The sequence below is a fragment of the Hemiscyllium ocellatum genome, chromosome 8, assembly GCF_020745735.1.
Source record: "Hemiscyllium ocellatum isolate sHemOce1 chromosome 8, sHemOce1.pat.X.cur, whole genome shotgun sequence".
Classification (NCBI taxonomy): domain Eukaryota; kingdom Metazoa; phylum Chordata; class Chondrichthyes; order Orectolobiformes; family Hemiscylliidae; genus Hemiscyllium; species Hemiscyllium ocellatum.
The window spans coordinates 87,094,482-87,109,770 of NC_083408.1; the positions used below are offsets into that span (position 1 = coordinate 87,094,482).

The 15,289-nt window shown below is 36.6% G+C and overlaps 1 protein-coding gene across 1 annotated transcript; it reads left to right on the plus strand.

Moving 5' to 3' along the window:
• The first annotated feature begins 507 nt into the window (after positions 1-507).
• Positions 508-2,040, plus strand: LOC132817963 (homeobox protein SIX6). Its single transcript, XM_060828524.1, has 2 exons — positions 508-1,079; positions 1,860-2,040. The coding sequence occupies exons 1-2, from the start codon at positions 508-510 to the stop codon at positions 2,038-2,040; spliced, it is 753 nt and encodes a 250-aa protein (XP_060684507.1).
• Positions 2,041-15,289: the final 13,249 nt, after the last annotated feature.

A 15,289-nucleotide genomic window follows, 5' to 3' on the forward strand; every position in this document is an offset into this window, starting at 1 on the left:
TCGATGTTTGAATCGTATCTCCGAAAGCAACAACATTGTGATCGACAAAGGGCCGATAAAATATCCATTTTCCCGTGAACTTAATTATTTATCCACACCCGTCATTAAAAAAAATCTTCATGTTCTTTTAGATCGACCGAATATAGAAATGAAGATATCTTAGATTTTTCCAACAATAGTGAGATTTCTTCGGAGGTGATAAAATTCTTACCCTTCCTTCTGGTTGATTGGCAAATTTGACAGTGATTGACAGGCAGCCATGGCAACCAGATACCGAATCTGCCAAGTCCAATAGAAAATCAGATGTGGGCTGAATGTTTTCCCCCTTTTTAACAGCATCTCACCATCGAAACCGCAAAGGATACAACCCTGGCACTTGGAGCACCAATTTCATACTTGGCATCTGGAAACCTAACTAGAACACATCGTCTGCCGTACTTTGCTCGTTGGAGTTCGTTGTCTTGGTTTTGCATTGATCCAGCATTGTCTTTAAAAAATAGAGAATCAATGTTCCAGCTTCCAATTCTGAATTTTAGCCCTCAGCAGGTGGCGGGGGTATGTGAGACGTTGGAGGAGAGCGGAGACATTGAACGGCTTGGTCGATTTCTCTGGTCACTGCCAGTGGCCCCAGCAGCGTGTGAGGCACTCAACAAAAACGAGTCCGTCCTCAGAGCTCGGGCTATCGTGGCATTCCACACGGGTAACTTCCGAGAGCTATATCATATCCTGGAGAATCACAAGTTCACCAAGGAGTCACACGGCAAGTTGCAAGCCCTTTGGCTAGAAGCACACTACCAGGAGGCAGAGAAGCTAAGGGGCCGCCCGTTGGGTCCAGTGGACAAGTACAGAGTTCGAAAGAAGTTTCCCCTGCCCAGGACCATCTGGGACGGAGAACAAAAGACTCATTGCTTCAAGGAGAGAACAAGGCATTTGTTGAGAGAGTGGTATCTGCAGGACCCCTATCCAAATCCCAGCAAAAAACGAGAGTTAGCCCAAGCCACTGGACTTACACCTACACAAGTGGGTAACTGGTTTAAGAACCGAAGACAAAGGGACAGAGCAGCGGCAGCTAAAAACAGGTTTGCACTGAATGCGCAGTCCCTTCAAGTGCCTGTAAATTGCTGTTGGATAAATAATATTTGGGCAGACTATTTAGCACCTTCAGCTGGAATAAATTAATTGGGGACCACTTACGACTAAAAATTGAAAATCCAAATAATTTTACGATGCAAATTAGCAAAACATGACAATATGCCGCAGTTAGGTAATTTAAAATTCGTGTTTAAGGTATTAAGATAACTCGTCGAATCAAATAGGTACACAAAACAACTGAATTGATTGATTAATCTTATCTGTGTCTGCCTAAAACTGCTGTTTTTCACAGTAAAGTCTGGACTCGTGTAAATCACATCAGACTGAAGGAAATACTTCAATCATTAGTCCTTGCAACTCGATGAAGCCAACCCTTCCAGATTGGCTCTTAGAAGCTCAATATATAGGGTGGATAAACGCTTAGATTTTCTTCGAGGTCTGTTAGGTCCAAAATCAATGTTACTAAATTTTAACGCAAATCTATCTCTTCTTATCTTGACTTCAGTTATTTGCTACAATAATGCCTCAATTATGTTAGACCGAAAGAACACTGAATTGATTCGCCATATTTGGAAGCACAAGCAGTTGTAAAAATAATCATAAAATAGTTTGCTTTGTTGTTGACAATGGTGCTCATCGCCCAGAGCAAATACCTTGAAGGTGATTTTCGGGTCTTTGATTAGCTGCCGATGTTGACGCGTGTTTCTGTGTCGATGCACATTTCACCTGGATTGTAATTCCTCGCTGTGTTTTCCTCACGAGAGCAGGCTGCAGCAGCAGATTCTGTCACAGGCGTCCGTGCGTTCGTTGAGCGAGGAAGACGCTGCTGTGGAACCACTGGTTGGCGCTTCAAGTCCCGCTGCCAGCTTGTGCAGCGTGTCGGAGAGGAGCAAAGCGGCCACCTCGGCTATTTCCATCACATCGAGCGACAGTGACTGCGACATCTGAGGAGAGAACCCAGAGCCTGAGGGCGCCTCCAAATTCCAGCACAATGAGTCCAGTGAACCGCAGCGGAGGACCCCAGTCGCCAGGTCCTTGCATCATCCTCTTAGGAATGGTTTATTCTGCTTTCACGGCAGAAGACTTGACGACCAAGGTCGTTAAAATTAAAAAAAAACTCGTGATGACCTTTATTTAAAGGATACATATAGAAAAGAAATTACCGAAGTGATGCCTCGATAACCATTTCTGCCAAGCTGCAAGATTTTGAGCACCTACCCTGTAACTTCGTGGGTATTTCATGTTGAAAGAAGGTGTTATATTTTTACTTTACTTTAAAGTTTATATATATATACATATATGTTTGTTTGTCTATTTAAAATGATTGTTTTGTTAGCTTTTTGCATTCTTTGTATGTTCATTTGTGCACAGGCTATTTGTAGAGTATTGTTCATTGGTAGTGGTACACAGTTTGAAAGATAAATAAAATATTTAACAATTCAATTTTCTTTTCTGAATCTTCAGTTCATCTGTGTTTCCCTGGATAGAGTTTCATTGTGATTGCAAAGACTGTGGGGATGTTTGAAGTAAACATTTCAGTTGGTCAAGGAGAAAATCAGATTTAATCTGAATCAGCTAAACTTGGAACGGATCTGTTAATCCGATACTGTTAAAACCAAGCTTCGTGCCACAGGCTCCCTAAATCTCATCGAGCTAAAATGGCTTCATGTTATACAATTTGACGTTGATCTTTAAATCACTTGAGCTCTGGGTCTTTATGCTTGCGCCGTCTCATTTCATTTGCCTTTTTGGTTGTCTTCCGACTTAATGTGGTTTCTTTTCTGCTGTAGAATACTTAAGAATGTGAACTATACAATATGTCCTGACCATATGCAGTTATGCTTATTCCGTGATATTAAGATGATAGGCAAACTGCTGTTGTCGTGCATGCTGTTGTCAGCTATGCATTACATTCTACATTATTTTTACGGCTATTATCCCTTGTAGTTTATATTTACCATATAAAGTGAAAGACAAGTTGGAAATATTCACCGCAGTGTTCTTTAACAACGTAAAATTTGCTGGCGTTTTCAAGCAAGCAGCATTATGTATTGCTGGATTTTGCGATGCAAATGTAAAGGAATTTTCGCAGAACAATAACCTTTACGATCACAAACCTAAGCGCAATAAGTGTCCGGGACAACACCTTTATGCAGAATGGAACGAAGCCTTATTTTAATTCTAGGAACAAACTTTGTTTTGTAGCCTTTTTGAATTGCAAGAGCAAATTAACACTGGATTTAAACTGCTTTCACAATTCAAACGACAAAGTTCTAAAACAGTTCTCAAGTGTTGACTCTATTCAGCCAACGCTGAGAAATATCCAGGAATACCTCTTTGCATTTGTTGCATTGTAATTCATTTGAAACACTTCTTAGTGCGGAACAAAACAAATTTAATGTTACAGTGCGTGGCGAAACTATTATTAATGAATCACTTTAGCGTTGCTTTGTGTGTGTAGCCTATTTAAATATGTAAAATGTCACGTAAGTGCGGTTTAAACACAACGTAACAATGCTATTTGGGAATTCTCTAAATGTAAAGGAATCTTCAATTATTAGTAGACGCATCTTGCTTCGTGCACACTAACAGGAATATTTTAATTCAACAAGTAATATAAACAAAAGTACACATCACGGTTTTGACTAATAAACATTGGCAATATTTACTAGATTAATTAGTATTAAGCACAATAATATCTATTGGGCCCAACTAATTCCACAATTGGCGATTTTACTAAATGCTATACATCCTATGATATCTAGTTTGAAATTTGCAATCACCTCATAGGCAAATTAAAATAAGCCAGAAATTTGTTAACCAATGTGTAGAAATCATTCTCCGAAGAAACTTGCCATTTTGATTCCTTGTTGTGTTCATACGCATACTGGCAAATTGCCTAGAAATGATCATAAATTGTGCAAAAATCACGCATTATGAACACTAAACACGACTTCAAATTCAATGCCCTACCTAAATGCCCCGATTTATTTGAGTGTGTTGTAAATGTTAACACATAGCTATCAGCAATCGATCTATTTATCTGCATAAAATATAAGAATACAGATGCAACATTTTGGGCTAAATTCTTGGTGGATTATTTTCATATCGAAGTGCAGGGCAGTTGGCAAGCTCAAGAATAATTTTTAAACTGCAGTTTTATTAGTTCGCTGAATCAAATAACTCAGGGCAGTAAAGAGTTATTGCTCCAATAGTCGTGTTGCGCCAACTGTATTTCTCCAGGCAAAGATCTAACCATATGGATAGTCGCACACTTTTACATATAACTATTTTATATTTTAATAATAGGAAGGAGTTAGATTTTGTAGGTTTTGGGATCTCAAATGTTCGCTTGTGTCATAATTCGTCAACGTATACATTAACGGTTTCATTAGCTTGCTGAGTCTCATGAATTATTTTCACGACTATTGATTTCGTTTTGCAGCTTCATGCATAAATGCCGTTTCAAAGCAGTCGAAAGGGTACTTTAGAAAATAACTTGTGGTCAGTAGTTGCATTGACTGTGATTGTGGATGTCTATTTTAATTGATTTTTTTCACACTTAATATTTTACAAATCATCAGTATAATTGCTGCTCGCCTGTACTTACTTCGCGAACTACATTTCGGCTTCACCCGGAAGAGATCTCTATTTGTAGAACAGTCAATATTGAGTATCCGTGTTACCCATTCAGTTTTGCGATAAATCGCCATGAAATTGCCCTTTTTTTTCAAAAAAACTCACAGATCATGTTTTCCCCAAATAGGTCAATGTTTCTTTTTTAAATCAAATGTTCATTTTGAATTAATATTTGGATATTTATGACATAATTGAGAGCCAATGACTGTGGAGTATTTTGGACTGGTGTTATGAAATTAACTAGCATTTGATCTATTGGGTCGTGCCACTGACAGGGCGTTACAACCTTCATGAGTTTAACAGAAATTCGAGGAGGAACTTTCACCCTCCTTTAGTATGACGGAAACAAAACGTTGAAAAATGTATCGACTCAATAGGAAAATGCAATCCGTTTAATTAATACTAACAAACAGAAACATGCAATTTATAGTCATGGAGCAGTTAATATGTTTACACTGCAGCACTGAATGAGGTTAGTTCAATATGCAGGGATTACATGTAACTATATTAAAACAGTTACACAAAATTCCAGACATTGAATAATGGAAAAATTGTCTGCAAGATAATAGAGCTGTTTCAAAATAGAAGTCAATCAGGCGTTATATATTTATATTTTAAAATCCCTGTTAAATAGTTGTGTGGTAAAATGGTATTCATTAAAACAACTGTTTGTATAATCATTGTTATGTATTTCATTGCAGCTGAGAAGTCTGTTCCACATTTTCTTGAGCGACTACATTTTCAGCGAATTTGTCAGAAGGTCACATAAAGCAAGTGAAGTAAACATTATAACCGTAGACGCAGAAATGGGTATTAAACTGCTTGAGCCTTCAACTGTCGAGCCATAAGTAAATAAGAAGTAACAGCCAAACAAGTAACAAGCGACATGGGAGTGGGATTCTGGAGATAGGATGAATTACAAAAAAGGTAAATTCATCGCTTTATTCGCAGTTTTCAAGACATACGCCAATAATGTGGAGAGCAATATTACTTAAAAGCGCAATATTGCTTTCCCACTCTGTTCTCATCTTAAAGAGAAAGAAAACATTGTATTCTAAGGTGGTTAGGGGAGGAGATGTGCAACAGCTTATTATCTTTTGTGTACGAGGCTAGGGAAATATTTGAAAAAATATTTCCGTTTCTATTCAAGCGTGAGGTGGACCTCAACAAGAATGAATGAAAAAAATCTTCTAAGTAGTCAATAACATTGTCAAACTTCTCTGAGTAATAAACGCTAATGATGGGATCTTGAGTCCCTGAAGGACAAAGGGCGCTTTAAGCATTCTGTGATTTGTATTGGCTAACAAGGAGTTTACAAAAGATTTACCAGGCAACATTTTGAATCCGCAAGAGGTAAGCAAAGCAAATGACTGGGGTTCAGACAGCATTGAACTATATACAACAAGAGAGAAGGAAGAGAGAAAGGCAAGCGCGCGACTGAATGGGTGAGTGCATTTCTTGAAATGAAAATATTTTTGAGCTTAGTTTGTTATTTCAAAGCAATAGCATTCAACTCCAATTTAAATGCTATGAATTTGCTCCTTTTTTTCGCCAACTTTGGATGATGTTACATGTTACATGGGAACTGCTTGGCTGATTTTGCGTCAATGAAATTGACCTGAATTGACAGGCGTTTTGTTTTGTTTTAGAAGTTGCAAAAATTGGGTTTACGATGGACACAATTTAGTAACATCCTAATTGAAGTGAATTATATTAAAATGCTACTTTTCTTCTAATCTGTCTGACAGCCACAACAGGATGTGTAAATTACACTCACTAGCGATTTGTCAAAATCATTGTGGGTAAATGTTAAACACAATTTTAGTGCCTAGGTCTTCATTTTATCGGTAATAATTAGTGATTCTGAATAAACTTACCCGCTTCTCGTTGCCCTTCACTGATACTACAGTTAAGCTCTTACAGCAAAAAAAAGACAGACCTTTTTAATTGCAACCATTACTAAGTATTGAAGTATTCGAGTTCAAACAACGAATTTAAAACTAAATGCAGTTTATTCTGGATTAGTGGTGCTGGAAGAGCACAGCAGTTCAGGCAGCATCCGAGGAGCAGCGAAATCAACGTTTCGGGCAAAACCCCTTCATCAGCCCTTCCTGATGAAGGGCTTTTGCCCGAAACGTCGATTTCGCTGCTCCTCGGATGCTGCCTGAACTGCTATGCTCTTCCAGCACCACTAATCCAGAATCTGATTTCCAGCATCTGCAGTCATTGCTTTTACCTAAATGCAGGTTATCCTTTGCAGTTAATATAGCCCTATAATTACGATATATAGTATCGTATTTTAGATTCAAAATTTTAGATTTGTTTGGGAAAATGTTTAACGTTTTGACTGAAAGAATGTAATTAAAGAGTTGTGATTATCATACAGTTGAAAATTAAAGGATAAAACTGAAACTTATAGAAGTACTTATAAATTTATGTAAGTAACTCAATGATATGAATGATTAATAATATGAATAATTCAATAAATTAATTTAATGATAGCTGAAATAAGCTCTAATTTCTTACGGGTATCCATTGTAAGAATACCTGAAGAATATAGGAAATCTTTGTGAGATATTACAAAGAACTGAAAGATTTCCTGGTACGTAACTCGATTATGGCTTCAACCAATATTTTGAAGGCGTCTAATATGTTTTATCGCTAAGATCTTAAGTGCTACATTATTTCAAATGATTATCATTGCTTGAGGGAAGATGTTTATTTAGGATTTAAATGTATTATGCAATTTATATAAACTGGCTGTATATCCCTGCAGAGATCTGGGTCTAATCTTTAACAAATTAATTTTTTTCATTCACGATAAGGACGTCATAGCTCAATTCTCTACGAAAATATCTTGTTGATATTGTATTCATCCACTCCAATATCTGTGCATGTTTTTGTGGTTGGTGATAAGAATTGAACTTTCAAGTTTGGCAGAAACAATGTGCAAATCAAATTGTTTTGTGAAACATTCTAACATGGTATTCGCCTATGCAGCCACCTCATATTATCACTCAATGGTTGAAACGGTCATTCTCAATTCCAAATTTTCTCATTGCATTAATGGTTTACTTCTGTTGCACATTTTTCAACCAAGTTGTTTTTTAAAAATAATCTGTTAGCATTATATTGAATTGCCACTTCTCTGGTCCAGCCACCTAAGCATTCTTCAAATGTTTGATGGCATTCTTTGCCTTCCGTTGTTTCAGTAGCATAAACTTGACAGGAATAATTAGGTTTTGCATTATTAGCACTGAGGCAGGTTAAAATAAAGATCTATGCATTAATTCTTTCTCACCACTTATCTGATTCTACTTCTAAATCAAACCATTTCCTAAGATCCACAATACTATTCTATTTAGTGAGAACTATCTATTGGCAATATATTAATTAGTTCCAGTTTTTAAAAAATGTACACATTAATTTTTGCTACTTACTTTATTTGTAGCATTCTTAAAAGCTTCGTTGAAATTTGCCAACTATTGTATGGTTTCCCCCAATCCTGCAGCCTACTCCTCGAAATAGTTACAAATTGTAAGAATGATTGAGTATGTAGTTGATAGAAACAGATTTGTTTATAAAGCATTAATGGCTTTGCTTGTGAGTAGTCTCAGCAGTTGAAATGTTTAAGGGTTCCTGGTAATAAATGTGCTGTAATCAGTGGACCTTCTATAGATTTTGAAAAATGTATACATACCGATTGCTCGTGTATGACAGAGCACAGCGCGGTTTTTGATTTTATTCTTGATATAATTGCAAAGCATGTCACTATTTTCAGATCAACTCGCTTGAAACGAATTTTAATCCTTGCTAATGGCGACTGTAGAGCCAAATTATAAATTTGCGATAGGTTGCTGTGATCATCAGTATTTTGAAAGTATACAGAATTCTTTTTTTATATCAGGTTGATAAATGATATTTGCTTTCCTAGTCTCACTTATGCTTAAGCGATAGTTTTCACTTAAATGTAAAATTTTGCTTACGGATTAGTCATTTTACTAACTATTATTTGCGATAGTGTTAGGGTTCTCTTTAAAAGTTCTTGTATTCTTTCTGGGTGCAGTCGCAAGTTTGCTTTTAATAGACTGCAAAATTGTTTCTTATAATGTTGTTTGTTTTCCCCTCAGACCCCAGAAAGAAACGTGAGCAACATTGATTTTAGACGGCTCCATGGAGTACGTTGCTACGAGTTAACCGTCGAAAATAACAATAATAAGGGTGTTCTGTCCCAAATACCGAACAGAAAAAATATTCACTATTTAATGATTAAGCTATGTTGACACTTCCTCTCAATATAATTCTCGAGTTTCTTTCAGTTAAGTTTGAATTACTTAGATTATGCCCCCACCACACAAGAGAAGTATGAAGGATTGCAATTAATGTATTAATAATTAAATGATGCAACTTCAGATGAAATATAGACTGACAGAAAGTTCGGGTGGCCGTGCTCCAAGCCGATGTATTAACATAAAACATAGCAAAAATGTTTTCAAAAGATGCATTTAACGTGCATTTAGGTTCTGTGGTATTTAAATATGCAAATCAGAGTAAAGCTGAAAATTAATGATGCATTGTTTTCACAATAATTTTGTTAGGAGTAAACAAACATCTTCTTTCAGTCCAAGACCTAACGTTTTCAGACCTCTACAATATTTAATATGATTTAATCACAATTTGCACATCTATACCTTTAAATCGGTGACATTGTTTCATTTTTCCACATTTGCATTTTAGTTGTCAGGCTCCTGGTTATTTTTCGCAATGATTTGATCGTTTTCTTGTTCGTTCGTTGAGAAAGGCACATGAGTAAGATATACTTATTAGTATTCATTGCATGCTTCCCGTTTTGCGTTACTTGAACTTGCCGGGGAGTTTAATTATAAGCTAGTGAAATAATTATCTATAAATACTATACAAAAAGTTTCCAATGCCTAATCAAAGATTTAATTTTGAGCAAGCCCAACGTTTTCTTAATATATTTACTACTGTGGACATTATAACAATATTGTATTTATTATCAGGCACCTCCACAGCATAATTTTGTTACTCTGATGTTAGAAAGTTAGGGGACTGGATATTTTAGCATCTGGTTTTTTTCCAAAACTTCCGATTATATAATCCCTATGTCATAAAATTATTCAACTGTTAATGGGTTTAACATATCACTTAGTTTTTATTACACTGCCATTGTAGTTCCAATGATACAAGGACATCTCGAACTATATGCTGTACATCTCTATTTCTCTATGACGATATGGAATAAAATTTATCTCATTCAGAAATCAAACTCCTTACCCAAAATTGGTTTTGTTACGGAACTTCCTATTATGAATGTGATTGTCACCTAGATCAATGGCCCAAACATCCTTTTCTCTTACCTTAATGCACATATGATGGCCACAATTAGAAATTATTGATACATATAAACTATAATTTTCCATCTAGATTTGAATTTTTAAGACTTTTACATTGAGCTGTAATATTTAAAATGTGCTTATATTAAATAGATGGTGAACAGGTCTTACAGGCAGTTTCCTCATTGTTCAGGAGTAAATGCCAACTTCACAGAGCTCCCCGGTACTGTGAGATTAGTCTATTTGCTGTTGAACATCTCTTTAGCCCTTGGAAATAAATGGACTAAAGTAAAATATAAAATATAAACATTATACTGTATGTTCCATGCAATTCTTATATTGCAGATAAGTTGCAAAAACGATAAGTGGTATGAACTATAACTTGTATGAGATTATCTGCAGTAAAAAGTGGTTCTTTTTGGGTAAAAGTTTCAACATGGATCTGTCCTATGAAAGTATGCACTATAATATTTAGCTGTTATGTCTTTCCTGATCTATTGTATGCCTGTGTGGGAACAGGATGACCATCTTACAGAAAATTCAAAATGGCCCCAACACTTCTTTCAAATAACATGGGTTAAACCTTGAAAATGTGTTACTGATATATTAAGTTGCCCTTCATTCACGGTTCTAATATTTTTATTTGCTAACTCCAGATTTTTTAAAAAAACATAATTAGGACAATTTTACTTTCTTGTGCTTGGAGCTCATCCCATCATTTGAACTGTTTGGCCATTAGTGCATAAGAAGATGGAGCGTGGTAGAAAATCATTTGACCCATCAACTCTCCACCTGGAGTTCAGCGCCAATGAAAGCAGCACTGTCCAACGGCGAACTTCAAAATACTTCAATACTCGACTGCTGACATTTACTTAATGTTTAAATCATAGATAACCCCTCAATCAATATGTTTTTACCTGGCCAAGGTGTATGTTAGTGAACTGGGACCAAATACAACACTCTTAAGAATATATAAATGCAAGAAATGTTAGACAAAAATACAAATATCTATCTAGTTTTACATCCGCCAGTCTGGTAGCAACACCTAATACAGTGATAATTGACTTATTAATTAAACATAACAATAAGTCACTCCTGATGAGTTGGTGAATAGTTTTGGGCACCATAGGTTTAAAGTTATCTAATTTCCTGTCAATCGTGTTACACTCAATATATAATTGAATAGAATCACTACAATGTGGAAACAGGCCATTTGGTCCAACAAGTTCACACCGACCCTCCAAAGAGTATCCCACCCAGACCTACTCCCCTACTACTTTACATTTCCCCTGACTAATGCATCCAGCCTAGATGTCTCTGACCACAATGGGCAATTTTGCATGGTCAATCGACCTAACTTACACATCTTTGGTCTGTGGGGGGAAACCGAGGCACCTGGAGGAAGCCCTCGCAGACACGAGGAAAACGTGCAAACTTCACACAGACAGTCGCCCGAGGCTGGAATCGAATCCGGGTCCCTGGTGCTGTGAGGCAGCAGTGATAGCCGTTGATCCACCGTACTGCCCTGCCCAAACTCAAATTAATTATATGCCACATCTAAAATGCAATGTTCTGAAATAAATATACCTACTTTTCATTTGAATAATTCTATTTCATCTTACAGGTTGCTCTCTTGATGTTTCTCAACCTTGAAGAGTGATAATGTATGGAGAATATTTTATAAAAGTTATATGATAAACTGCCAAACAAGATCTATTTAATTATAAATGGATAAATGAACACAGTTAATGACATATTTCTCCTCTATAATGGTTACAGGCTTAATTCTCATTCCTGAGAAGATAGAAAATAACAGTCATATCGGCTGTACTGTTTTACAATGTAAAACTATCAGACGCAAAATAGCTGTCCATAAAAAATGGCGATTTCTTGCCCGGTTTTGATCATCTACAAAATCTAATTTATCTCTATTCTTTTTGCTCACTCCATGGCTTCTGTTAAAGTATTCAATTGGACAACAGCAGGCTGAGAAATTTTTTTCAAAATTTGACAGGTAGAAGGAAAATGTAAACAAACAGTTTTCCTATAACTCAAAAAAATTATTTGGACAAAACTTCCAAAAGGTTTTGACTTTCCAAAAAAATCCAGTTCCAAGGAAGAGTCATATTAGACTTGAAATGTTAACTTAGTTTCTCTTTCCGCCAGAACTGCTGCGCTTGTCTAGTACTTTTCTGTTTTTATTCCAAAAGGCTTGATTTCACCTCAGGCTAATATGCCTTATTAGTCATCACATCTATCAAAATACGGTTAAAATTTGGTATTTAGGACCACAGTTTCCTAAGGGAGGCCATTGACTATTTGTAAGGAATTTTTGGATTTTTAAATTAAATTTGTTAGGAGCGGCAGTTTAGATATGGTGCATTATAGGTGATTAGACAAAAAAATGTATAACTGATGACAATTGAAATTGATTCACTAATACTAGAGATTGAACAAATATTTGGCACACAATGAACTGATCTCATTAAAGTTGTAAAGGCAGCAATCTGCTGTCCTATCAAAGTGTTAGGGAATTCATCCTTTTCTCGTCCATCTTTGAGCTGAAAAAATGCCCCTGCCTGGCAAGTACAGCCTCATGTTTCTGTGTACTTGTTGATAGACTCTCTTTCTGGGGCTAGTATTTTATGCTATGTCAATTACCTGTTTGTATTCGTCCAGCCAAGGAACATAGCACAGATGCCCAAATGACAGGAGAGTCACATCCCTCTTTGCCATCTTCCAGCTCGGGATCAATTTACGTTATGCCAGGGGCATCTCCTTATACTTCTAAACACCTGCATAGATAATGGACTATATCAAGCTTCAAACTACTAACTTGAAATGACAAAGTGAAATACTGATCCGAGTGACTTAAGAGATTCTGGCAATTCTTTTCAGCATTGTTTCTGTTATTATAAAGAAGATCAATGCTGTATTATTGCATTTCATAAGCCCAGACCATACTTGTTTGTGATGGGCTCAAATTCTTACAATAAGCCATGCCATTTACTGCTCGTCAACGTTTTAAAAATTCCACATACACTGCAATATGAAGAGAGGTGCTACCATGATGCAGGGTAGACTTAAGAGTTTTATTTTCTCAGCAAACCGGCTAAACCATACAAGGAACGTACTGATACATGTGCTTACATATGCGTACAGATACCTGTCACTGGCCTCACTATTTGGGAAAAAACGTTCGAAATATCTGGTTTCAATAATACACTGAAAAATAATAAAATAAATGACGTCGGAAAAATGCATTTCTGTTAAACCTTTTAAAAGTTTTATAGTCAAATGAGTTACTTTAGAAATGTTGTTGAATGTTTTAATATGGGATGGACGGCAGCCAACTCAGCAAGTTCCGGTAGAAAATATAGTGACAATTCGTAGAATGGCTCTCGGTTTAACGCCTCATATAAAATATAGGATCGCCAAAATTGCGGCACGCCCACAGAGCTTCTTTGAGGCATTACCCTTTTCTTAAAAAAAACAAAGTGCTTAAAACTGTGCTTAAAACACTGAGAATCTCATTAGTTGCAGACTCATTTAAAATATAGTACTGCAGTTGTACGAATCAAGGTAATGCAGTGCCCTCAGGAGTTAGTTTATTAAATTGACTTGAGTTCTGTCGTTATTTCAATGCTGTAATGGCAGTTTCCACATACTCCTGAAATGTAAAAAGGACATGTTAGCTTTGCTTTTGTAATCATGATTTGGAGATGCCGGTGTTGGACTGGGGTGTACAAAGTTAAAAATCACACAACACCAGGTTATAGTCCAACAGGTTTAATGAGAAGCACACTAGCTTTTGCAGCGACGCTCCTTCATCAGGTAGTTGTGAGTGGTGACAACCATCTGATGAAGGAGCATCGCTCCGAAAGCTAGTGTGCTTCTCATTAAACCTGTTGGACTATAACCTGGTGTTGTGTGATTTTTTTAACTTTGTTTTTGTTACGTTGCTACGTTTTATGATCTCAGCTCAGGAAGTTGGCAATGCACGGTTTCTCCGGTTTTGTTTCTGTTCTATATATTTCACTAGTACTTTAGCTCGTGTTTACGAAATGGATAGACAAGTAAGTGGCCTTTATGCTTAAGCCATTTGGTTACAGCATACACATTATATTGTTTTCCCGACAAACTGCTTCCAAATGCATCGTTTCTCTCACTGGGCTGATACCTCTGTTACTGGCTTTATTAGGAATCTGCGGTTCACTTCTATTTATACCGCTGCCCTGCTTAAACATCAATTGATCAGGTAAGTAGAACTCAGCGCATGCATGATTGCAGACATGCTCACCAGCCCCGTTAAAACTAAACTTAGTAAGCACAAACAGTATTATCATCCCTCAAAATCAACGTTTAAATGAAGATGAATTTTCAAAATGTCTCATAAAGTATCTTGAAAACTAAAGGATCGGAACTTTATGTGATGATATTGAATTTTTACGTTTCTCCCAGACTTATACCGTAACTTCCATGTTCCAACAACGGTAACTTTGCAAAATAAATAAAGCAAATGTTGTCTTCTTGTATGATAAGTTCGGGTAAGAAACAGCTTTCTATCTAAAAAAAATGATACGTTTTAGTGTAATCAATTGTAAAACTCAGACGTTCATGTTTGTATTGGACTTTTGGTTCGCCGGCGGATTCAAACATTTTTAGAAAAATCAAATTGTCATTTTGACGTGGCGATTTCAATGTGAAACTCGAATGCTCAAGTAAAAGAACAAAACGGAAAGGGATTGTTACATACCGTTAATCGAAAGTGACGTAATGTTACTTGGTACTAAATCAACAGATGCTTTAAAATGGTCCCTATTACGAAAAAATCTTAGGTTTTGCAACTAAATGCTTAGGTTCATAATCTGTTAGAATGATGCAAAACAAATTTATATCGCACACTTCAGTACATACATGCTGTATACCAATATACTGCTTTCGTCTTTCTGTTTAGAAGCTACACGTTCCCCTGAAGTGGCAGTTATAACCTCTAGCTTTCACATATTGGCCACAACTACAGCAATGCTCTCAACTAGAGCCGTTGCAGCCACTGTACAATTCCTAATCCCGAGCTTCTTACCAATTAATAGCCCGGCTGGAGCTGCTTATTGTTCACTCAGGCGCTGTCCTTGGTATTTGCCCTCCTTTCTCTTCAGCCTCTACAGGGAATCCAACATGGCAATCAGGAAGCAATTTGC